This window comes from Balaenoptera acutorostrata, chromosome 1, assembly GCF_949987535.1.
Source record: "Balaenoptera acutorostrata chromosome 1, mBalAcu1.1, whole genome shotgun sequence".
NCBI lineage: Eukaryota > Metazoa > Chordata > Mammalia > Artiodactyla > Balaenopteridae > Balaenoptera > Balaenoptera acutorostrata.
In genome coordinates, this window is record NC_080064.1 from 68,586,225 (window position 1) to 68,610,996 (window position 24,772).

The 24,772-nt window shown below is 34.9% G+C and overlaps 1 protein-coding gene and 1 pseudogene across 3 annotated transcripts in view; one reads left to right on the plus strand and one right to left on the minus strand.

Moving 5' to 3' along the window:
• The window catches only part of DNAJB4 (DnaJ heat shock protein family (Hsp40) member B4), a 39,955-nt gene that overhangs the window by 11,380 nt on the left and 3,803 nt on the right, over positions 1–24,772 (plus strand). Inside the window, exon 2 of one of the 3 annotated variants that reach the window (XM_057544195.1) lies at positions 19,149–19,389. The exons of 1 other annotated variant lie outside the window; for it this stretch is intronic. In XM_057544195.1, coding sequence (XP_057400178.1) covers positions 19,179–19,389 — 211 coding nt within the window. In that variant the 5' untranslated portion in view covers positions 19,149–19,178. Of the gene's footprint in view, positions 1–18,907; positions 19,390–24,772 lie in introns of those variants that run through there. One more of the 3 variants, XM_007191788.2, reaches the window with a different exon arrangement.
• LOC114239099 (U6 spliceosomal RNA) lies at positions 7,408–7,507 on the minus strand (annotated as a pseudogene).

Here is a 24,772-nt window from a genome sequence, read left to right on the forward strand (position 1 = left end):
AGTGGAAAAAGAAAGTTTCTTCCCTTTAAAAGCAAGGAAACACTACTACCTCCTTCCTCTGGATGCTCACTGGATTAACCTTGTGCTGCTCAGAGCTGAAACACTGGCTTACTCTAGCAAGTTTCATACTTGGTTTTGAATAATTAAGATTCATCTCCTGAGGCTGAGAGGCCTTACCTTATTAGTAATAGTTATCGTTACTACTATATTTGTAAATCTTAGGACTCTCTCCTTGGACCCTTTTTTTTTTTCTATCTACATTCACTCCAGTATACTCTCCTTTAGTCTTGTGGTTTTAAAGTTCACCTCTACTGATATTTTGTCTTCCCTCTGTACTGCCTCTATGAATACCAAACTCATCCAAATGCCTATTAGACATTACCATTTATAAGCTTAACTGGCGTCTTAAACTTAATGTGTCCAATATTGAACTCTCCAATTTCCTGCTGTAGCTCTTCTGTCTTCCTATTTTAGTAAATAGCAATTCTGTTCTTTTAGCTTGCTGAAGCTGAAAAACCTTGAAGTCATTACTGATTTCTCTCACAGTCCACATCTGATTCATCAGAAAATCCTATTGACTCTACCTTTAAAATAAAGTAGGACCTTCTCTGCTACATCATGGTCCAAATCACCTGAACTATTATTGCAATACATTCTTAATTAGTCTTCCATCCTTGCCCATCATGCTTCTCTACTCCAGAAGCCAAAGTAATCCCATCATTTTTCTGCATAAAACTCTCCAGTGGCTTCTCACCTTCCCTCAGTTCAAGTCAAAGTCTTTAGTGGCCTGCGAGGCTCTACACCATCTAGACATCTATTATTTCTCTGACCATTTCCCAACCCCTTCCCCACCCCTACCCCATCATTCTTAAATAACCAAACCTCAAAGATGCCTGGCATTCCCTCACCTCTAGGCTTTTGAATGACCCCCACATATGCATATAGCTTTTCCCTTTTCCTCTTTCAGGTCGTGGTACAAATGTTTATTTTCTCTGTGAAGCCATTTCTGGCCACCCCATCTAAAATTTTAATTCTCTTATTTCCCTTTCCTACTTTATTTTCCTTAGTACCTACTACCATCTAACATTCCATATAGTATTTTTAAAAATATTTTTAATTATTAAAAAATCTTTTAAATTATATCTTCTTCATTAGAATGTAAAGTATATGAGGCAGGAATTTTTGTTCATCTTTTATCCCCAATAACTAGGAAGGTGCCTTGGCATATGGAAAACCCTTAATAAAATGTTTATGAAGAAATGAATAAAATGAATATTGATTCATCTTATCATGGTTTCTGGTTTTGGCTGGGTCCTCAGTGAGATTTAGTAATGCTTTACTTGTTTCTGATTAGTTTCCTTCCTAGTTCACATAACTGCTATGTCAAACCATTACCATTCTGTGTCAGATGCCCTACTTTTATTCTCAACTCCTTAGATGCAGATGTCCTTTTTAAAAAAAAAAATTTTAAGAGGATTGATAGCATCTATAAACTTTTTAGTCTTCCTAGTCCTCTTGCCTTCAAATTTATAATGTTTTCCTTATTTATTTTCTCTTAATCTCAGAGCTCTACTTCTAATTTTGTTCAAATTTCATCTATTTCCAATCTTGGCACCAAACCCTCCTATTTCCTCTGAGACCTTAATTAAGCAATTATTTCTTTTCTTATGTATTTGTATGTATTTTTATATATCTCATTTTCCTCTCTATATATTTTTTCCTCTCTTGACCATCTTTTGTTTTTTAATTTTTATTTATTTATTTTTGGCTGCATTGGGTCTTTGTTGCTACACGTGGGCTTTCTCTAGCTGCAGCGAGCGGGGGGCTACTCTTCATTGTGGTGTGCGGGCTTCTCACTATGCTGGCTTCTCTTGTTACAGAGCACGGGCTTCAGTAGTTGCGGTGCGTGGGCTCAGTAGTTGTGGCATGCAGGCTCCAGGGCCTGTGGGCTTCAGTAGTTGTGGCACGTGGGCTCAGCAGTTGTGGCTCGCAGGCTCTAGAGCGCAGGCTCAGTAGTTGTGGCGCACGGGCTTAGTTGCTCTGTGGCATGTGGGATCTTCCCAGACCAGGGATCGAACACATGTCCCCTGCATCGGCAAGTGGATTTTTAACCACTGCGCCACCAGGAATGTCCCTCACTCGACCATCTTAAAACCTTCTTTATCCCTACTTTATTACAACTCTCTCTTCTTCCCTCAGATGACTTTCTTTAAAAGCTTAAATTTACTATTCCATTTTCATATCTCTCTTATTGTTCAATTCACTGGATTCTGGCTTTTGCTTTCATTGCCCACAATTCCATCTATATCATAGGATTGTTGGTGAAAGATTAAATGAGGTTATATGTATTAAGTTTTAGAACAATGCTTGCACATAATTAATGTTTGAGTGCTTACTGTGATTAGCTATAACTACTGAAACAAAAATCATTCTCACTCTAGTGGGTACTTTTCTATCACCCTTCTTGACTTTCCTATATCCGTCATGAAACACTGTCCTCCTTTTGGTTTTGGGACACCAGTGATATCAAGATGTTTTCAGCTCCAAGTAACAGAATTTCTTTAACAATAAGACCAATGATAGATGGTTCTAATATTGATTAAGGGATGTAACAACACTATCAAGGACCCAGGCTCTTGCTTTCTTTGTACTCTAGCATTCTCACTGTGTCACAGATGTTTACCTTCAGGATTGTAAGATAGCAAGCACCGTATTTTAATCATCCCAAAGCAGAAAGTCAGTGCTGGGGTTTCTCTGGGGTAGGTTTCTCTTTATAGGAAAGACAGTTTCCCCCAGAGTTCCCCAGAGCATTTCCCTTACATCTCATTGGCCACCCCTACACCAATCAATCACTGGCAAAAGGAAATGTGATTACTATGATTGACTTAAACTAACCATGAGTCATTCCCCAGGGGCTGGCGGAGGCACTGACCTTCCTTGAGTTCATTACTCTATTCTGGAAGAAACTAGATATCTGTTATCCAGAAAGAAGATAGGAATGGCTGTGTGGTTCATAATCAGTAGTGTCTGCCATACCATTCTCACCTGGTTGATCTCCGATTTTTCCTTCTTAGTGTTTTTCATTTTTTCCTCTTGATTGATGTGTTCCCTAAATGCTGGTATCCCAAAGTTCTGTCTTTGATTCTTTCAAAAATTATTCTTCTACCCTTTAAAATAACACCTGTGTTATGATCTTTTCTAAATCTTTATCTCCAGCTAAGACTTCTTTCCTAAGCCCCAGTTTAGAATATCCAACTGTCTCCTGGACACCTTCATCCACATTCAATTCAATTGAATATTGTTGTACTAGGTTTTTAGGAGTCAAAAAGTAAATAAACCTTGCCCTGTATGATCTTACATTATAGTTGGAACAAGTTATTCCAACACAGGTAGTAATTAGGAATGCAGTTTTATCAAGCAATAAAATTTTCCAAGTATAGAAGTAGCATAGGGACTTCCTTGGTGGCACAGTGGTTAAGACTCCGTGCTCCCAGTGCAAGGGGCCCGGGTTCGATCCCTGGTCAAAGAACTAGATCCCACATGCATGCCACAGTTAAGAGTTCGCATGCCACAACTAAGACCTGGCACAACCAAATAAATATTTTTTTTTAAAAATAAAGAAGTAGCATAGATGAAGAGGTTATAGGAAACTAAATGGAGCTCATCTTTTCTTCAAATGTACTCTTCCTGTATTCTATACTTTTATTAGTAGCACAGCTCTGCATTCCTTTGGCCTAATGGTTAGGATTCCGGGCTTTCACTGATGTGGCCTGGGTTCAGTCCCTGGTCGGGGATGATCTCGCAAGCCGCATGGCCAAAAAAAAAAAAAAAAGAAGAAGAAGAAGAAGAAACCAGGGCAATCTAAAAATCCTTCCAAATCCCCCACATAAGGTTGGTTGGCAAATTGTATGTATTCTACCTCTATTAAATTTGCCCATTTGTCTTTTTATATCATAGTCATCATACTTTAGGTCCTTGTAATTTCTCATTTCATTGAATTATTCGCTCAGTAAAAGTTAATTGAACAGCAATGTATAACAAGGCCTTATACTAGGAAAATGTTCTAAAAAAAGAAAAAAACCCAAAAAAACAAAAAACTGGGTTGTAGGGAGGCTACAACCCAGTGAGTAGGGCATAAGCAAACAGATGGTTATGTAGTTGTGATAAGTGGTAGAGATACTGAGAAAAATGTGGGAACTTGTGGTCAGCAGAACCTAACCCAAGTTGGGATCAGATTTGCCCAGTTAGAGACTGAGTCTCGAAGTAGTACTAAGCTGAGTATGGAGTGGGGAAGAGGGAAATACACACATACATACACACCCCACTCAATTTATACATACCAAAGAAATATTACTTTAAAGACATTACTTTGGGTGACTGTAGTTTTCATTTTGCTGTTGCTTAAAAATAATTTTTTAACTGATCATAATTAATTTAGATTATCCGTAGTAGTACATCATCATACAGTTGATCCTTCATATTCACCAGTTCTTTACTTTCAGATTTGCCCACTAACTAAAATTTATTTGTAACCCTGAAATTAGTACTCAGGGTGCTTTATTGGCCATTTGCATGTGCATGAGCAGAGCAGCAAAAAAAATTTGTCTTATGTTCCCAGCTGATATCCAACAAGGCAGTGCTTAGCCTTCTTATTTCAGCTCTCATTAACAAGTCTTTATGGTCTATTTAGTGCATTTTTGCATTTTTTGCATTTTCGTGCCTTTTTTTTTGGTGATTTTACTGTTTAAAGAGATGTTTCAGTGTGGTGCTGAGGTGCTGTCTGACGTTCCTAAGCACAAGAAGTCTGTGATGTGCCTTACGGAGGGAATACATGTGTTAGATAAGCTTCATTCAGGTAGGAGTTACACTGCTGTTTGACCATGAGTTCAGTGTTATAATAAATGAAGTGTCTTCATTACAGAAATACACGGGAAACAAGGTTATGTGTTCATGAGTTGACTTAACCCAGCATTTCCCTCAGGGGCAATGATTCAATATTTGCTAATTCAGCATTCACACAACTTTATAGAACATAAATATGTTAAATAATGAGACAGGATAAATTTGACTTTGGGAACCAGCCAAAGTCATTTGTGGCCAGGAGTGATGAGTTAGATGGTCAAGCTGAACAGTATAGAGGTATGATTAGAGATATGATTAGTTCTGTTGGATTCAAATGAGAAATTGGGGATAGGCAAATATAATTTAAAAACTGCATGACTCAGCTCAATGGCATTAATATTAATCACTATATTGACATGGAGGCTTTTATTCTATAAACAAATATGGGGTGCCAATGTTCCAGCTACACTCTGAGCACTGTGTTTTTCTATCTTTGCAATGGGAATAAAAAAGCAAAACTAATTTTAATTGGAATGACCATCTAGATTCCTACAAGGTACTAAGATCCGTTCTTTATATTCTTTACATTTCCAGCATGTGGTTTTCTAAAATTGTAGTTAAAATAAAAATTGAAACCATTTTACCCCCCATTTACAAAATTTATCCTTTTGATTTAAGAGGAAAGCAAATTGTTTGTTCCTCAAGCTAATAAAAGCTCTGAGTTGTGTCTAAATCAGTAGTTTCCAAACTTGAGTGTCCGTTAGTGTCACACTAAGGGGTGGAGGGGGGGATGGGGGATATAGGTCTCATCAAAAATGGAGATACTGAGACAGCGTGCCCCTCTTTTGATAAACATCTCACTTCACTACCCTAAGTTTTCTAATATAGTCCCCTTAGCGAACATGCCCAGGTTGAGAATTTCAGTTTACAAGTTTTATTTTACCATCAGCCAGGCTGATGTTTTATAAGCTTAAGTGTTTACAGTGAAAACTGTTTTTTTTTTTAATTTGCTAGATATAACAAAATTTTATTGTGTTCACTGCTACTTTAGCCTGCCCTCTCCCTCCAGTTAAAGGATAATTTGTATAAAGCAGGGGTTGGCAAACATTTTCTCTTAAGGGTCAAACAGTAAATTTTTAGGCTTTGTGGGCCACACAGTCTCTGCTACAACTACTCAACTCTGTCACTGTATGGTGAAAGCAGCAATAGACAATGGGTACTATTTTATGTTTTTATCGTATGGGAAGGGATCATGACTTAGACTGTTTTGATCTCAGTAACTGTTGCCTTTACTTGCTGATTTAGCCTAGATAATAAAAAGGCTATATTTTAAAATATTAAAAACTCAAACATTAAAACCCATCCATTTAAAATTAAATTATTCTTGAAATCCTACTTTTTTCTTTTACCTATAAATGTCCTCCTTTAATCAATTACAGTACTTTGGGCTCATTGTATTTGGAGTTAGGCAGTCGATGGCCTAATTTTACAGCAGTTGGTGAATACTATACCACAGGTTGGCTTATTTTATACATGTCCTAATACTTAATATTTGGTAAGTTGCAATAAAGTCTTTGAATCATATTTTTGTCTCCACAGTAGCAGAGGTTTAATTATTTATGCCTTCACAGATTCAACATGTTATAAAGATATTTCATAGTTAAGGTTAGGTACTGATTTAAATTTAAAATAAATCATTTTAGGGACTTCCCTGGTGGTCCAGTTAAGACTTCCGGGGGGCATGGTTCGATCCTTGGTTGGGGAAGTTCTGCATGCCGTGCAGCAGGGCCAAAAAAAAAAAAAAAAATCATATTATTGAGTTGTAAACAGTTGGAAAGCTAATCAAACTTGCGAGATAATCAGTTTATTGCAGTCTTGCCTAAGAGCCCAACAGTTTGGCGAAACAGCAGCTTATCCTCTCTTTTCCTGCTTTACCTCTGGGCTACAATCGTTATTTTTCCCTCTACTACTTGTCTTACCCTGAGGAGCTCTTGGTTTCACTTTAGCCACAGACTGCTCTCCTCTCTGGCCGCCAGTTAAGTCTTCCTGGTGATTCTGATGCCTTCCCTAGCTACTTGTGAGAGGAGAAACTTTGGAAAAGAATAAAGTGAAAATCGCATAAATTCCTCATTTTCCAGTGTTGCTTTTACTTTCAGCACTGTGAAAGCACATACTGAGTGAGCATGTGTAAATAGAACCATCCCCACTACTTTACCCTAAAAGTAAAGTATTACTTTGAAAAAGTCCTCACACAAAGTCCTTTTTTTGCAGATGAAAAATGGGATGTTTTCTTTTTCAACTTTACTGAGATATAATTGACAATACTGTAAGATATTTAAAGTGTACATTGTGAAAATTTGATATATGTATACATTGTGAAAGGACTTCTCCCCTCTAATTGACACATCCATCACCTCACGTATTTATCTTTTTTTTTTTTTTTTAGCCGCGCCCCCCAACTTGTGGGATCCTACTTCCCCAACCAGGGATTGAACCTGGGCCCTCAGCAGTGAGAGCTTGGAGTCCTAACCACTGGACTGCCAGGGAATTCCCTCTATCTTTTTTAAAAATATAAAATGCTTCACGAATTTGCATGTTATCCTTGGGCAGGAGCCATACTAATCTTCTCTGTATTATGCCAATTATATGTACAGCTGAAGTCAGCACTGGAATACTATTTTATAAGTAAAAGTGAACTTTTTTAAAATTTTATTTTATTTTTGGCCATGCAGCGTGGCTTGTGGGATCTTAGTTACCTAAGCATGGAGTCCGAACTACTGGACAACCAGGGAATTCCCAGAAATGAACTTTTCTTTAATATTCATCTGTTAAGATTTTGTTTTCCCTAAATGTGCATGTCAGAGATGTGTATGTATGATATACTTAAGTTTATAGGTTAAGGTTTCTGAAAAGTTGGATCATAGCACTGGGAATTGGAAGAAACCTCTAGATCTACACTGTCTAATACAGTAGCCACTAGCCACATGAAGGTAAGTGCCTGAAATGTGGCTATCTGAACTGAGATGTGTAAGTGTAAAATTCACACTGGATTCTGAAGACTTAGTACAAAAAAAAGAATTGTAAAATATATCTTATTGATAATTTTTTATTGACTACATGTTACAGTGTATGATATCTTAGATTTATTGAGTTAAATATATACATTATTAAAATTTCACGTTTCTTTTATTAAAATGTGGATTATAAAAATGTTTCAGTAACATATGTGGCTTGCATTTGTAGCTCACTTTATTTGTAGCTTGCTGCTGGACAGCACTGCTCTAAGTTATGTGATCTTTCAACATAATCATATACCAATTTACAACACCCATTTAAAGTGACCTAGAAACTCTGTAGTTTCTTTTGGCTTTCTGATTCAATATTGAAAAATATTGTACAGAACACTTTCTTTTTTTTTTCTTTAATTAAAAAAATTTGGGAGGGGGGGCACACAGTGCAGGGCATGCAGGATCCCAGTTCCCCCACCAGGGATTGAACCCACACCCCCTGCAGTGGAAGTGCGGAGTCCCAACCACTGGACCACCAGGGAAGTCCCAGAACACTGTAATTCTAAAATGTTAGGAAAGTATGAGATTAGCTCACTGTATATTTATTAGTCCTGTGGTAAGCTTTTCAGTGACTTCTTATAAAAGAGGGTTAGAAAGAAGGGCAAGTTATTATTGGGCTATTTTATTAGGAAACTTTTTAATATCACCACAGAATAAAATCAGTTCTACACTCCCCAAAAAGGAAATGCTTTTTTAAAAAGCAGAAAACATTTCTTACGCCTGGGTATCTCCAGATAACTATAGTATTTTTTATAAAATGATTAAAGCAATTTTATTTTACTTATTTTTTTTAAAGGCATGTACTTTAAAAATTTGTTTTTAAATCTTTTTTTTGGTAAATACTGTTAAATTGGTCAAATTGAATGTGTAAATTCTATTATAGTGCTTTGTGCCAGGAAAAGTATTGTAAAATCAAGCAGTGAAGGACTTCCCTGGTGGCGCAGTGGTTAAGAATCCACCTACCAATGCAGGGGACACAGGTTCAAGCCCTGGTCTGGGAAGATCCTACATGCTGTGGAGCAACTAAGCCCGTGCACCACAACTACTGAGCCCACACGCCACAACTACTGAAGCCCATGTGCCACAACTGCTGAGCCTGTGTGCCAAGAGCCCATGCTCCACAACAAGAGAAGCCACCGCAGTGAGAAATGAGAAGCCCATGCACCGCAATGAAGAGTAGTCCCCACAATGCAGGGGACATGGGTTCGATCCCTGGTCTGGGAAGATCCCACATGCCATGGAGCAACTAAGACCGTGTGCCACAGCTACTGAGCCTGCGTTCCACAACTACTGAAGCCTGCGCGCCTAGAGCCTGTGCTCCACAGCAAGAGAAGCCACTGCAATGAAAAGCCTGTGCACCGCAACAAAGAGTAGCCCCCACTCCCCACAACTAGAGAAAGCCCGTGTGCGGCAATGAAGACCCAACGCAGCCAAAAATAAATAAATTAATTAAAAAAAAAAAAGTAGCCCCTACTCACTGCAACCAGAGAAAAGCCCACGGACAGCAACGAAGACCCAACACAGCCGTAAATAAATAAATAAATAAATTTGAAGTACACATATAGTACACCAAAATTTTTAAATAATTAAAAAAATAAAAATAAAATACACAGAAGACTGGCAAAAGAAAAAAAAAAAAGCAATGACACAGAATCAAAACTTGAAAACTTGGGAATTACTAATATAACTATAGTGATTAAAGTACTGGGAAATTTAGGTGGTATAGACAGTATTCCAAGGAGAATTATGATTGATAAAGCTCTTCTTCCTATCAACTTTTTAGGTTAGTTTGACATCTTTTACTGGTGCCCTTGGAAGCTTACAAATATTAATGAAATTTTTTACATTAATAAGAGAATTAATTTCACTAGCTTACTAAGAGAACTAAAAAAGTAATTTCACTAGCTTCAAAGTAAATTGACACTTAAGAAATGAAGCAAGCTTTTGAATAAAATTTATTTCAAAGACCTAACAAATTAGCACTTTTTGAAGAACATGAACGAGCCGTCATTAAGTAAAAATATGACATTCAAAACTTTCAGCAATCTGACCATAACTTTTATCTGTCAGCTTCCTACAGTGAGCCTTCCTAAATCATACGATTTAATCTGACCATTCTTTTTACTGTATCAAATGATTTTATGCTTTTTGCTTCTGGACTTTGAGTTCTTGGTCCAAATCACAAACCCTCCCCCTTCCTGGCTTTCTTTCTAAATTGTATCAATCTTTCAAGATCCTCACATTTTTTTTTTACTGAAACCTTTCCCGTCCCCACCACTCTGCCCCAAATGAGCATATAATTAACATTTGTATAGTATTTTACTTTTCGTAAAGCCCTTTCCATATTATCTCATTCTATATATCAATCTAATGAGGTGGATGATGTTATTCATTTTGGAGAATAAGGGAATAATAGTTGATTTTTCCAGAACTTTGTATAAATGCTGAGTAGCAAAACTAAGAATACTGGAACCAAATCTCATTCCAAGTTTGATGTTCTTTCCTCTCTGTCTCAATGGTCCCTTTACTCCTATAATAGTTACATAACACCTGTTTTGGCCTTTAATTGTTTACTGTCTTTGTATCAAACTAATTTGATTGTCAGCTATAGATTTGAAGGGATATGTACAGATTTGTACATGGGGAATGGGAATAAATGGAAAAGATGATGAGAGCTGAATACATCTCTTCTTGATAATAGAATCAAAGAGGTCATTAAGAACTCCTTACCGGCCCATTTGCTTTTCTGAAAGCATTATATTTTTTAAAGTATGATACCCAGACTTTCTTCTTTTCCTCTAGCCAAAATAACTACCTACCTTAGTGCCAAATGTTTAGTATAATTTTTAAAAGGGAGCTAAAAAGAGGGCTTCCCTGACCACCCTGGCTAAAGTAGCCACTTCCCATCTCTGTCTTAGCAACATTTAAAATTTTTCTTTAAGGTACTTCAAATTATCTGAAATTTTATTATTTCTTTTTTAACTTGTTTATTGGTTGTCTTCTCCCACCAGAATATGAGTTGAATGAGAGCAAGGATGTTGTCTGTCTAGTTTATAGCACATAATATGCACTCAGTAAACGTTTGCTGAATGACTGAGATACTTTATTAATGGAGAATGTTCCCCATGGTCATAGCCATCTTTTAAAACAAGTTTTGTAGTACCCATCAGATACTATAAAATGGGCACTCACATGCTATTATTGACTGCCTAATTCCAAATTCAAGTCCAACTTACTGTAATTACCCAAAGAAGGACATTTATAGTTAAGAAAAAAGACAGGGTTTCCAGAACAGTTTAATTTTAAGTAGATGGTATTTAATGACTTAAAGACACTTGCCTTAAGTTCGCTTTTTCTGTTTTGTAACGTGGATGGAGTAAGAAATGAATCTTTTCAAAAATTTTTAATTTTTTTCCCTAAAGTTAAAGTTGCATTTGTAACCATGACAAAATTTTTAGGTTTTATAACTTATGCTCAAAATTTGAAGCCTTTCCACAGAAATGAGAATATAGAATCTAAGTTCCAAACTAGCAGTCAAGCAATTTTGCTATAAGAAATCTATGATAATGATTCCTCAGTGCTGGAAGGAGTTTTAGGAAAGTATAAAATGTAGAGGTAAAATATATTCTATTATTAGATGGCCATAGTTTGATTATATGTAATTATTTAGGTATTATCTAAAACGCAGGCCAAATATTAGGACACCAGCCTGGTAGTACTCCTTATGTTAATATTGGAACAATGTCTATTTAAGTATTGTTTAAAATATCTTAACTCACTATTAAATTGCTAGCCACTGAAAAGCTCTTTGAAATCTTATCACTACTTTCAATATCAGATGTGTGTGCATATATATAGATTACTTATGAGAAAGCATACGGAAGTCTTTGATAAACTGTAAACTAATATATAAATGTTATTATTACAGAGAAGACATAGCACAGTTACTTTTTTAATACAAAGAGACTAAAATTCAGTGATAAAAGTCTGAAAAGGGAACATGGCAAGGGGCATGATCTTAGAGGATGCCTGAGTCCTTTGGGGGTGATTCTGGTAGTTACTCTAATGCTTTATACCAAGTAAAATTTCCTCAGTAAAGAGAGATGATTGGTCAGTAGACCTCCAAGTGGTAGCAGAATAGTTTGTATAGCTTAAAATAATGAAAACAACTTATATGTATATGTCATCGTATAAATTTTAGTGCTTTCATGCATATTATTTGATTCTCACAATAACATTTTTGAGTTAGGAATTCAGAGAAATTAAATGATTTGCCTAAATTACCTACTAAATGGCAGAGCTGAGATTAGGAACCAAGCGTTGAAATTCTTAGGTCTGTCTTTATTATTTAACTTATACTTTAGACATTTGTAGCCCCTTTATGCTAGTCCACTAGGAGGAATTGAAGATTCAGTGATAAATAATAGTTTTCCCTAGGCATCTTTCAAGTAATATAGTACGATTGAGGTATATGAGGCAGCAGCAGAAATCAAGGCTGGAGGGATTTTCTGACTCTCAAATCAAAGATATATGTCTAAAAAATATAAACAACTTTTTATCCATTTATTTTTAAATTGACAAATAGGCTTTATTTTTTCGATCAGTTTTATGTTCACAGCACAATTGAGTGGAAGGTACAAAGATTTCCCATAGACCTCCTGCCTCTACACATGCATACCCCCCCCTCCATTATCAACATCTCCCACTAGATGGAACAATGAACTTATATTGACACATTATTATCACCCAGAGTCCGTAATTTACATTAGGTTTCACTCTTGGTGTTGTACATTCTATGGGTTTGGACAAATATATAATGACATTTGCCTACCATTCAGTACTATACTGAGTAGTTTCACTACCTTAAAATCCTCTGTACTCCACCTATTTATCCTTCCCTTTCCACTAACCCCTGGCAAACACTGATCTTTTTATTGTCTCCATAGTTTTGCCTTTTCCAAAATGTTATATAGTATGTAGCCTTTTCAGACTGGCTTCTTTCACTTAGTAATATGCATTTAAGTTTCCTCCATGTTTTTATATGGCTTGATAGCTCATTTCTTTTTATTTTCTTGTTTTTAAATTTATTATTTTTTAAACTCATTTCTGTTTACTGCTGAATAGTGTTCCATTTGCCTGAATGGGATTTTACCACAGTTTATCTATTCACCTAATGAAGGACATATTGGTTGCTTCCAAGTTTTGGCAATTATGAATAAAGCTGCCATAAACATTCATGGGCAGGTTTTTGTGTGGATATTGGTTTTCAACTCCTTTGTGTAAACACCAAGGAGCACGATTACCAGACCACATGATGGGTGTATTTTTTGTAAGAAATCACCAAACTGTCTTCCAAAGTGGAAGACATTCCTGTCATCAATGAAAGAGAGTTCCTGTTGTTCTATGCCAGCATTTGGTATTGCCAGTGTTCTGGATTTTGGCCGTTCTAGTAGGTGTGTTATGGTATCTTATTGTTTTAATATGCATTTCCCTGATGACATACATTATGGAGCATCTTTTCATATGCTTGCTTTATTTGCCGTCTGTATATCTTCTTTGGTGAGGTGTCTGTTAAGGTCTAAAAAATGTTAACCCATTGTTTAACTGAGTTGTTTGTTTTCTTATTGTTGAGTTTTAGGAGTTCTTTATGTATTTTGGATAACAGTCTTTTACCAGATATGTCTTTTGAAATATTTTCTTCCAGTCTGTGGCTTGCCTCTTCATTCTTTTGACAGTGTCTTTGTCAACAGAAAATTGTATTTTTAATGAAATCCAGCTTATGAATTCTTTCTTTCATGAATTGTTCCTTTGGTGTCATATTTAAAAACATTGCCAAACCCAAGGTCATCTAGATCTTTTCCTATGTTGTAGGAGTTTTTATCATTTGCATTTTACGTTTACGTCTGGGATCCATTTTGAGTTAATTTTTGTGAAGGGTATAAAGTCTGTATCTAGATTCATTTCTTTGCAAGTGGATGTCCAGTTGTTCAAACACTATTTGGAACATTTTTTCTCTATTATATTGCCTTCATTCCTTTGTCAAAGATCAGTTAACTATACTTATATGAGTCTATTTCTGGGCTCCCTATTCTGTTTTATTGACCTTTTTGCCTTTCCTGATCTATTGTTCTTTCACCAATACCACATTGTCTTGACTAAAGTATTTGAAATACACTGCATTTGAATACAATGGATGCTACCTATATGATGTCTTAATGATTCTAAATTTAACAGAGTCAAGATGAGTAAGTAGAAAATAACTGGAATATTTGGAAAAAGCCATTTCTTCTTAGTTGGATAGCTTTTCTGAGTGGATGTGTATGCTTGTAAATAAGGGCATTTTGTTATACATATGGTATAGTAATCATTTTTCCAGGAAAAATTCTTCTAGGTCATATGATGAAATCATTGTTATCATTATAGTAGCTAACACTTGCATGGACTGCACTATCCACATTTAAATGCATCACACATTTATCTCATTTAATCCTCATAACAGCCCTGCAAAGTAGGTATTAATGTTAATCCCATTGGACAGATAAGGAAACTGAGGCACAGAACAGTTAAGTCCAAGGCCACACAACTAGTAAGTGGTGTTGCCAGGATTCTAATACAGGCAGCCTGTCTCCAAAGTCTGTGCTTTTACCTACTACACTGTCAATATTCCCTGATGCACCTTAGCAGATTTTATAACGACTATTCAAATATCTCAAGCACTGTTAACAAGGTTTAAAAGAGCCTCAGTTTGCTTATTCTTGGATAAGAAGTATCAGTGAATGGAAGTCATAATTTACTAATATTAATACTAAATGAGAAATTTCAGGTCTGAATGTACTGAGTTAAGAACTAAATATTGACAGAAAAAGTTTTCAGCAGGAACATCGGTAAACTATTAGAAATCATTTGTCTTCAAGTATTGCAATGATAATCTAAATTTTAATAGTAATTTCTTCTGAGACTCTAGAAGGCTTACTGTCTTTCTCTGTACTAATTTTATTATAACTGAGAAATGATTTGTGAATTGGAGAAATAAAACTTACTTTTTTATTGTGTGTGAATAAAGCCAAAGTAGAAGGTGAAGATGGTATCAGTTGAATGACTAGTTATATACTTTCAGGTTTTTTTTTGTAGTTAAAATACTATTATCTTTAGCTCTCATTATCTAAACATGTTTAATATTTAAACTATGGTGATAAAATCAGAAAGGACACATACTTCTGTAAAAATAATTTCTCTGTACTTATTATTAAAGCATAATATCCCAAATAAGGACGTTTTATTACAGTTATTAAAAATAAAATGTAATGTCATTAGAATATTTACTTAATTCTGGCCCTCGACTCCCTAAAAGAGAGTGATACACTTCCCTCAAATATATTATTAAGCACAAAAGTTTTGTTGCTATTAACTTTTATAAACAAAATAATAAACATACTTAAGTTTTATGATTTGATTGAGAAAATTAAAATCATTTCTTTAAAATACATTGTAACTTGTCCTTCAGTTAGAGATGAAGCACCTCTGCCCCAGCATGAGAACTTGACCTTGTAAACTGTAAACATTAAAAAGAATCTCACTCTTTGTAATTTTCTTTTAATAAAGGGAAGAGAATTGTGTTTTCATGGAATAATCTCATCAATGTTTGAGTAATAAAAATAAAAAAATACAAACACTAATTTCATATCCTTGTTAAAAATATAGCAGCCTTAAAGAAATTAAAGAAAAAAAAAGGGTGTTCCTAACTCAAGTTAATTTTTCTTCTCTTCGAATTTTCTGCCACACATACACATACCTATAAAATCAAATAAGCACTGATTTATGTGATTTTTAAACAGTTTCAAATAGACTATTATTATGTAATTTTTTTGGTTTTGTTTTTATTTTTACTTTTAAAAGCACACTTATTAGATGAGCTTTGCTTACATCTCTGCTCCATTTTCCCTACAGGCTGCCATTACTCTTTGCTTTACACACTCTATTTTTGTCATGATAATTATTTACAGGGGTGACAATTGCTCTTGCGCCCCCCATCCCCCCCAAAAAAACAACCCACATTCATCTCAAACAAACTTGGATGAAGAAGATTGAATGTAAAGTGATTGTGTAATGGATTTTCAACTTTTTTTTTTTTTTTTTTTTTGGCTGTGTTGGGTCGTCGTTTCTGTGCAAGGGCTTTCTCTAGTTGCGGCAAGTGGGGGCCACTCTTCATCGCGGTGCGCGGGCCTCTCACTATCGCGGCCTCTTGTTGAGGAGCACAGGCTCCAGACGCGCAGGCTCAGTAGTTGTGGCTCACGGGCCTAGTTGCTCCGCGGCATGTGGGATCTTCCCAGACCAGGGCTCGAACCCGTGTTTCCTGCATTGGCAGGCGGATTCTCAACCACTGCACCACCAGGGAAACCCTTAACTTTTAAGTGTATGTAAGAGTAAAATGTCTCTCAAGTACTACGTAGTGTAATAATGACCACATTGATTCATTACCCTATTGCGTGTAATTGCAATGGGTATATTTGTATATATAATTTTTTCTTTGAATTATTTTCTAAGAAGAAATTTCCAGGTATGATATTTACAATGCTTCTAAAATCATTTAAAATAACCATTCCCAAATGTTTGAAAGAATTATTTACACTGCTCATTTTACCAAAACCTAGCTAGATTATTTTACCAAAACCTAGCTAGATTATTTTACTATTTAAAGTCTTAAAATTATAATTTCTTCCTTATTAACTTGGAATTTCCAAGTTGAGGGGAATTCTTGCATTTCAACACTACTACTGTAATCCTTTTGTGTGCTTATGATATTTGAAAAAACATGAAAATCTTTTATCACCCTTCTCTATGTGTGAAGAGCCAGATTTCTTTCCATTTGTTAACATGTAATGCATTTTTCAGAAATGTGAAAGATCTAGTCTTTGGGTTCTGAAATCAGTTAATATGTCAAGTCCTGATAATATTTCTAGCTCTCTGAAAATGATTGAATCAGATAAGAATCTGGTTTTTTTAGCTCCCAGCATTACCCTCCAGAACAATTCAGAATTTTCATATTACTATACCAGTGTTCTTTGGTAATGAATATTTAAAGGAACTCTCTTGGAAATTAATTCTAGAATAGATGATTTTTATTATATTTTTACTCTACTCTCAATGCTGATCATTGGACTGGATTCCAACTTGCAATATGCTTTTTTAAAAAGCAGGAGTCTTAAAAAAAAAAAAAAAAAAGCAGGAGTCTTAAGGTGACTTTGGATATTAGCATTTTTCCTTAAGTTTTCTGGATTTGAAAGTTTATCTTTTGACATTAACTATTCCTTGGTGGGACTAAAAAAATTTGCTGAATAGCTGGCAAACCTCTGTAACCTATAAGTAGGCTAGATAAATACGATACCTTTCTATACCAAGGTGTTTTTAGAGAGTTTTGAGAAATAGTAAATCCTAGCTGTCAAAATGCACAAAGAGGAACATTTTGCTGAATCATTAATGTAAGGCTGCTTGGTGTATAGAGTAGGTGTTCCCATATTTTTGAAGGTTAACATGTGATCATCACCTTTTCATTATATTCTAAACATACATTTACATTTACTTTTTCTCATAACTGCTCTTTTTTTCTTTTAATTTTTACAGACTTAAGATATTCAATACAGTGCTCTGTACAATTCTTTGGACATTTTCTTATGTCACACTAACATTTAGCAGGGATTAACTAAAGTGGTATGATAGGAAGGTTTTGTTTTGTTTTGTTTTTTACTTATTTATTTATTTATTTATTCTTGGCTGCACTGGGTCTTTATTGCTGCGCTCAGGCTTTCTCTACTTGGGGCGAGTGGGGGCTACTCCTCATTGTGATGCACGGGCTTCTCACTGCGGTGGCTTCTCTTGTTGCAGCACATGGGCTCTAGGCACGCGGGCTTCAGTAGTTGTGGCACACGGGCTCAGTAGCTGTGGCTTGCGGGCTCTAGAGCGCAGGCTCAGTAGTTGTGGCACACGGGCTTAGCTGCTCTGCGGCATGTGGGATATTCCCGGACCAGGGATTGAACCCCTGTCCCCTGCATTGGTAGGCAGGTTGTTAACCACTGTGCCACCAGGGAAGCCCAGTAAGGTTTTTATTTTATTCTTTTTTCTTTCTGTGTTTTCCAAAATCTTCAATGAGTATTTATATTTATAATTAGGGAAAATGTGTTTTTAAAAGAAAAAATATCTCTCATATTATGCCTCATAAATAGCATATCCAGATTTTAAGCTGATCCAGTTAAAGTCTTAAAAGAAACATGAGTTTTTACTGTCTGTAACCTGATACTTTCTCCTGTCTTTCCTGAAGCAGCACAAGAATTCTTTAAATAGTGACCCTAGGAGTGGGGAGGGCAGATCTCATTCTGTTTTAGTTGAAGTAACTAAAATCAGATATGAAGCTTTCAGAAGTTATTAGTTTGCCTGAACTATTAACTCTTGTATACTACAAAAAAAAAGTTAAAATCATCAGCTAAAGTCATATTTAAGTCCTTTACTGACTTTAAAGCCTTGCTTTTGATATTTATGATATGTAGCCTTTTACAATGCCAAATTCCTGGCATTTCTGATAGATAGACCCTAGGAATTCTGAAAATGACACAAATTATTTGACAGTTTTAATTTAAACAAACCATATTTTAGTATTGTATATCTTACATTTGAATAACTTGAAGTTGAAATTAAAATACCTAAAATAAGTATTTTTATTTGTATAATAACTTTAACTTATTTTAATGGTAAGATACTTAATGGCTATAATGATTTTTTTGTTGCTTTTTTACCTAGAATGGAGTAAATAAATGTGTAGTTATGACATTCTGTGCTGAAATATTGGTTTCTTAATCCACTTGGCCTCTTAAAAAGGACATAAAAATGGTAGAGCCAGAAGGAAAATGAATAGTTAATCGTGGAGGAGGAGAAAACCTAGCTCAATACTTTGACTAGAGGCAGCTGGGGAAGTGACGTCCTGTAGCATTTGCTGTTCTAGAAAGTACAGAGACACGTAGTGAAAATGGGAGGATCTAGAAGGAGGCTGTCTCCTGTGTAGTGTATATTTATCTGTAAGTGAGCTGTTGGGGAAGGAATTAAATACAGAGACACTGTCTGCTTGCTGCCTTAAGACAGCGAAGCTGAATTGCTGATTTGCTTTAACTTTTAAAATACCCAGCTTGGTTTATTTTTCTTAGAATCATTGTATTGCTAAGACTGGGGACGCTGTTTTCTTTCACAAAGGGAATCTAAGTTCATTTCAAGGCATTCGAAATGGGGAAAGACTATTATTGCATTTTGGGAATTGAAAAAGGAGCTTCAGATGAAGATATTAAAAAGGCTTACCGAAAACAAGCCCTCAAATTTCATCCGGACAAGAACAAATCTCCTCAGGCAGAGGAAAAATTTAAAGAGGTCGCAGAAGCTTATGAAGTATTGAGTGATCCTAAAAAGAGAGAAATATATGATCAGTTTGGGGAGGAAGGTAAGTATTCAGTGTACATCTTTCTGTCTCTCCAGCTCTGTCTCTCTTTTTTCTCTCTCAGCCTTCTGGTTATTAAATTAAATTCTCTGACATTTCAAAAGTAGAAAGACAAATAATGGATGAAAACAAGATTTCATCTCTGATCATATGAATGAATGTTACATAGCTATGAATGAAATGTATTTGCCTTTTTTTGGATTTTGACATTTTGTAATATGTATATTCTACCATTAGATTTATAATGTTAACATTATATTTGAAAAGAAACCTTAAATGCCCATACTCATTAAGAAATTGTGTCAAAAGTCTTATGCAACCTGTTTTGTTTTCTAATGAATTTTCTGTCAGAACCAATAAAGATTCTTCAGTCATTTAAAATCTTAAGATTGGCAGTTCAAATTCTGGGTAGTTTATATTTTATTCACGAAAACAAAAGAAGTTTTTTGTCTTTCTTATGGCAAAGCTAGTTTAAATTAAACAGGACAGAATCGTCTCCCTGAGAAGCCGAAGGCCCAGGCATTTAGCTGTAGTTGTTTTTGGCATTCTGCCTGGAGAGGAAAGAATTTTCCTGATGTCATAAAATACCAGAACAAGTTTTTAGCTTAATTGTAAACAGTAATTGTGTGCCAAGAAAATGAGATCTCAGAAATACAATTTTTGACCTAAAATGGCCACCTAGTTAGAACAATTATTGATTTACTTTAAGGTAACATTATTTCTTTTAAATTAAATTTTACTATCTAGGTATAGAGGAAGGCATGATAACTTCCCTTTCCTCTCCCTGCCACACTTTTGTTTCTTGGATTGTGAGATCAGAAACTAGTTGAATACAGTAAATGGGAGTAATTGAAGATTATCCTTTTATCATTCTGGATTTTTAAAGTGTTTGTCCATCATCTCCATATAAATGTAGCTATAAAGTAAGACTATTTTAAATTGCTAATTTAACAACAACACTTTAATTTCTACAGGTTCTGGGATTTTCAATGTTTTATATCAGGACTAAGTTGTTTTATTACCAATTTTTCTCCCCAGATGTTCTTTTTAAAATCATTGTAGTTATGAAAACTTTTTTTGGGTTTTTTTGCTTCCTTTATTGCATTTAATGTTAAATTTTCCTAATTAGAAATGTATCCTAAAGTATAGTGAGGTAGCAACTGCTTATTTTGAGTTAAAACATTAAATTTAGATAAGCAGGGTGATTGTGTAGAGGGTTTTTTGTTGTTTTTTTTTTGTTTTTGATCTGAGTTGCCCCCAATTGCAGTTTCTGCTGCCAGTTTTGGTGTGATGAGGACCTGCAGTGTCAGGTTCTTACAAAGTAAATATTGAAAAAGCAAATGGTGGGCAGTTCAATCCTGTGGGTTCCTTATGGCCATACTACTCAAAATACTATGATTTGGTTCTTCTCAAAAGCTAAGCAGGATTCTGAGATACTACTAACCATATACTACTCTTTCTGAATAAGTTATTTTGTAATTTTGTAAAGAAATCTACAAACATGGAGTAACACAATAAATTCCCATGAAAAAGCAAATATCCACTGATTTATTTCACATCTCACAAATAGCTCAAAGCTGTCTATAACTAAACCATAAGATTCAGTGTTTACTAAGAATATTTGCAGAATTTTCAGGTCACCAAATGATACATTTTTCTTGGCTTAATATTACCTCTTAATAGTGTTTTTCTTGGGTGATATTTCTCCAGTTTGATTTTTACTGAGCATCATCAGTGAGTGAATTAAAAAAAAACTAGAACAGGATCATCTGTGTACCCCAAATCTTTTTTTGTTCTTGACTCAGGTAATTGGTATAAGCAATAGAGGTAATAGTAAGGGAAGAATAAGTTTTTTAAAGCATTGAAATATATTATTCAGAAATACCATTCTCTAGTTATGTTACTTTAAAATACAGTTAAAGTTATTTGATTATGTTTTAGAAATTATCTTCCTTTACAGAAAAGCATTATATTTACTTATCCTTTATTTAAAATACCTCGTTACGTATACTGTTAAAATGTGGGAAAATATTTTTGTGTCTTTGCCTGTCATTGATCTGTTTGTGCCTGCAGGCCTGGTTCCATAGCCCTGTGTGTTTCTCTAGAAGTAACTTAACAATAATTTTAGGACTGTGGGGCCATTAATAATTTACCTGATATACTTTTTTCCCCCAATTATTGCATTCTTTTGCAAGGCCTGAGACTGTGGAAATAAGGAACCGTGAACTGAGAATTGTATGAGTTGAACATGCTAATTTATATATTTAGGACCTAACAGAACCAGTGATCCCAGTATATTTGTGTTTTGAAAATCTCTAATATCCACAATTTTATTAAAAAAAATTTTTTTTATATCAACTTGGTTGTGTGTTTTTTTTTTTTTTAATTTTATTTATTTATTTATTTGGCTGCGTTGGGTCTTTGTTGCTGCTCGCGGGCTTTCTCTAGTTGCGGCCAGCAGGGGCTACGCTTTGTTGCGGTGCTCAGGCTTCTCACTGCGGTGGCTTCTCTTGTTGCGGAGCACGGGCTCTAGGCGCGCGGGCTTCAGTAGTTGTGGCTCACGGGCTCAGTGGTTGTGGCTCGTGGGCTCCAGAGCGCAGCCTCAGTATTTGTGGCGCACGGGCTTAGTTGCTCCGCGGCATGTGAGGTATTCCCGGACCAGGGATTGAACCCGTGTCCCCTGCATTGGCAGGCGGACTCCTAACCACTGAGCCACCAGGGAAGCCCCTCTAATATCCACAATTTTAAATTCCGGGTTTTTTAAAGGTTGGATAAAAATAGAGATGTTTTGAATTTATCATATGACCCAGCATTTCCACTCCTAGGAATCTGTAAAAGAGAAATGAAAATATAGGTCCATAGAAAGACATGTACGTGAGTGTTCACAGCAGCACCATTTGTGATGGCCCCAAATGAAAAAATCCGAAAGTATCATCTTTTATTGAATAGATAAAGTGTGGTATATATGTATATATACACACACACATACACATAAATACCACTTAGCAATTAAAAGGACTGATTTAATAAAACATGTTACTAAATGGAATAACCTCATGAACTACGCTAAAAAAGTCAGATGTAAATGACTACATATTCTGTTACTCCATTTATATGAAATGCATGGGTAAGGCAAATTTATAGAGAAAGATAGCAGATCAGTGGTTGCCTAGGACTAGAGGTGGGAGCAGGGATTAACTACGAATAGAAATGAAAGAACTCTTTGGGTTGATGGAAATGTTTTATAACTGGATTGTGGTGATGGTTGCACAATTCTACAACTTCACTAAAACTACTGTATATTTACAATGGGTTAATTTTATTGTATGTAATAAATAAAACTATTTTTCCATATGGAGACGTTTCTCCATAGTTGAATCATTTGAAAACAAAAAACATAGAACTACAGAAATTGAAAATTGGATTTTGATCCAGTCTCTCCCCTAAAGTTTTAGGTTTAGTTCTGAATTGTTCTGTGATGTCAACAGAAGTTTATATTAAAAGACTTAAAAAAAAAAAAAGATTTTCAATAACACATCTTCATAGTAGTCTAGTTTTCTAACATTTCTTTTTCTTATGCCTTCTTTTTTTATTGTTTATGTTTTACTCAATAACTTAAATACTGAAAGGTAGTATTTATATGATCAAATTTGTGTTTAGTATATTAATCTTTATACTAGCTTGCAGCTTCTGTTCTTTATATAGTTAAACAACTGAATCTTTTTATTTACTATATATTTTTAAAAATGAGTAAATTGTATTTTTATGAATCAAAGCTGTCTAAAGAATTTCGTTATGCTAGTTAACTCTGTAAGTATTGTTATAAATCTGGGTTTTTACATATTAGATCTCCTTAAAGAAAGTTTTTAAAGTCCTATAATTTTTTTTCTTTGAAATCCTAATTCTTCTCCAATGCTGCTTCTTTTGATAAACTTTTAGTTAACTAACTAATGGATATCATTGTTATGGATAGTATCCCAGACACATAATTGTTTCTGGATTGCAAATTGGTTGATTGGTTGTTTTTTAAATAATAGCTGTCGGTACAGCATAGGTAAATGTTGACTCTGGGGTGCATTTCTTGCTCACACGAGTGATGATGGTGTCTAGAAAAAATTTTGGATAGCAGAGGGAATCTAGCTGAATATGAAAATTTTCCATGAGCAGTCAGAATGTACGTAGTAAAGAGTTGACTGTGTAGTTGATGACAGGCTTGTTACAATTCAAGTGCCAGGCAATGCAAGTGATACTTGCATAATAATTCATGTTGTATTGGTGTGAATTTTGGTAGGATTTTTCTCAGTCATAGTGGATACGTAGTTGACTGTTTAGTGTCAAAGCTGCATTGTTGGCTGTTAGCTTTGATAAACGTCACTTCAGACAGTGTGTGAATCTTCTCAGGGACTCTTCTCAGGATATTCAAGCAGTGACCAATTTGAGGGCAAGAAATACATTTTATTCATTTTTGCATTGCTCATTCATACAGGTCTGAAAATGACAGGCACTCATGTTTATTGAATAAAGGGAATGAACTAATTCTTAAATTCTCCAAAAATAAACTCTAAAATGTCTTTTGAGTGTCAAGATATTTGAGAAAAGGCAGAAGCAAAAACAATATAAAGTATAATTACACATACACATATATGAGAAATTTAATAATAAAAAATTCTACTGAAGTCACTCAGCATGATTTCACAGAGTTTTACGTGTCTTATTCTATTTGGCAACTTCCAGTAAAAGGTATACGTGTACTCTACTTCATCCAACAGTGTCAGCTGATGTTTAAATTTTTACCTTCATCCGTGAATAGAAATCTGGAGACACAAAATCTAACAATTTGAAAACTGTCAATATATGTATTGAATGATATATCCAAATAACACTCAGGGATATGCCTTATAGAATCAGAATGACAAGTACAAGCAAGACAAGAACTTTTAACACACAGCTCATCCAAAACTTCTTTTTATAAATTTTAGTGGTATAGTTATAACTCCAAATGTTAAAAAAAGCTAGTGGCAGATTTTTTTAAATGATATATATATATATCATATAACTCAAGGTCATTACCAATGTAATTAAACCAATGCTAAATTATTTCAATCACTTCATCTTTCATCCCACAAATAGAGTATAATAATTTAACAGAGTTAATGAAGTGAGTGAATTAGTCTGTCCAATCTAACTCTCTACAAGACAAAATCTAAATGTTTTGGACTTATAATGGATTCATGAAAAGAAAGAATAACAATTTAAGTTATTACATCATGGGTTTGGCTTTTCCCTAAAAGCCCTTCCTTCCTCTGCCAAAAATGGTAACTCAGTCAGGATTATTTTTCTATTTTATTGAAGTATAGTTGATTTACAATGTTGTGTTAGTTTCTGC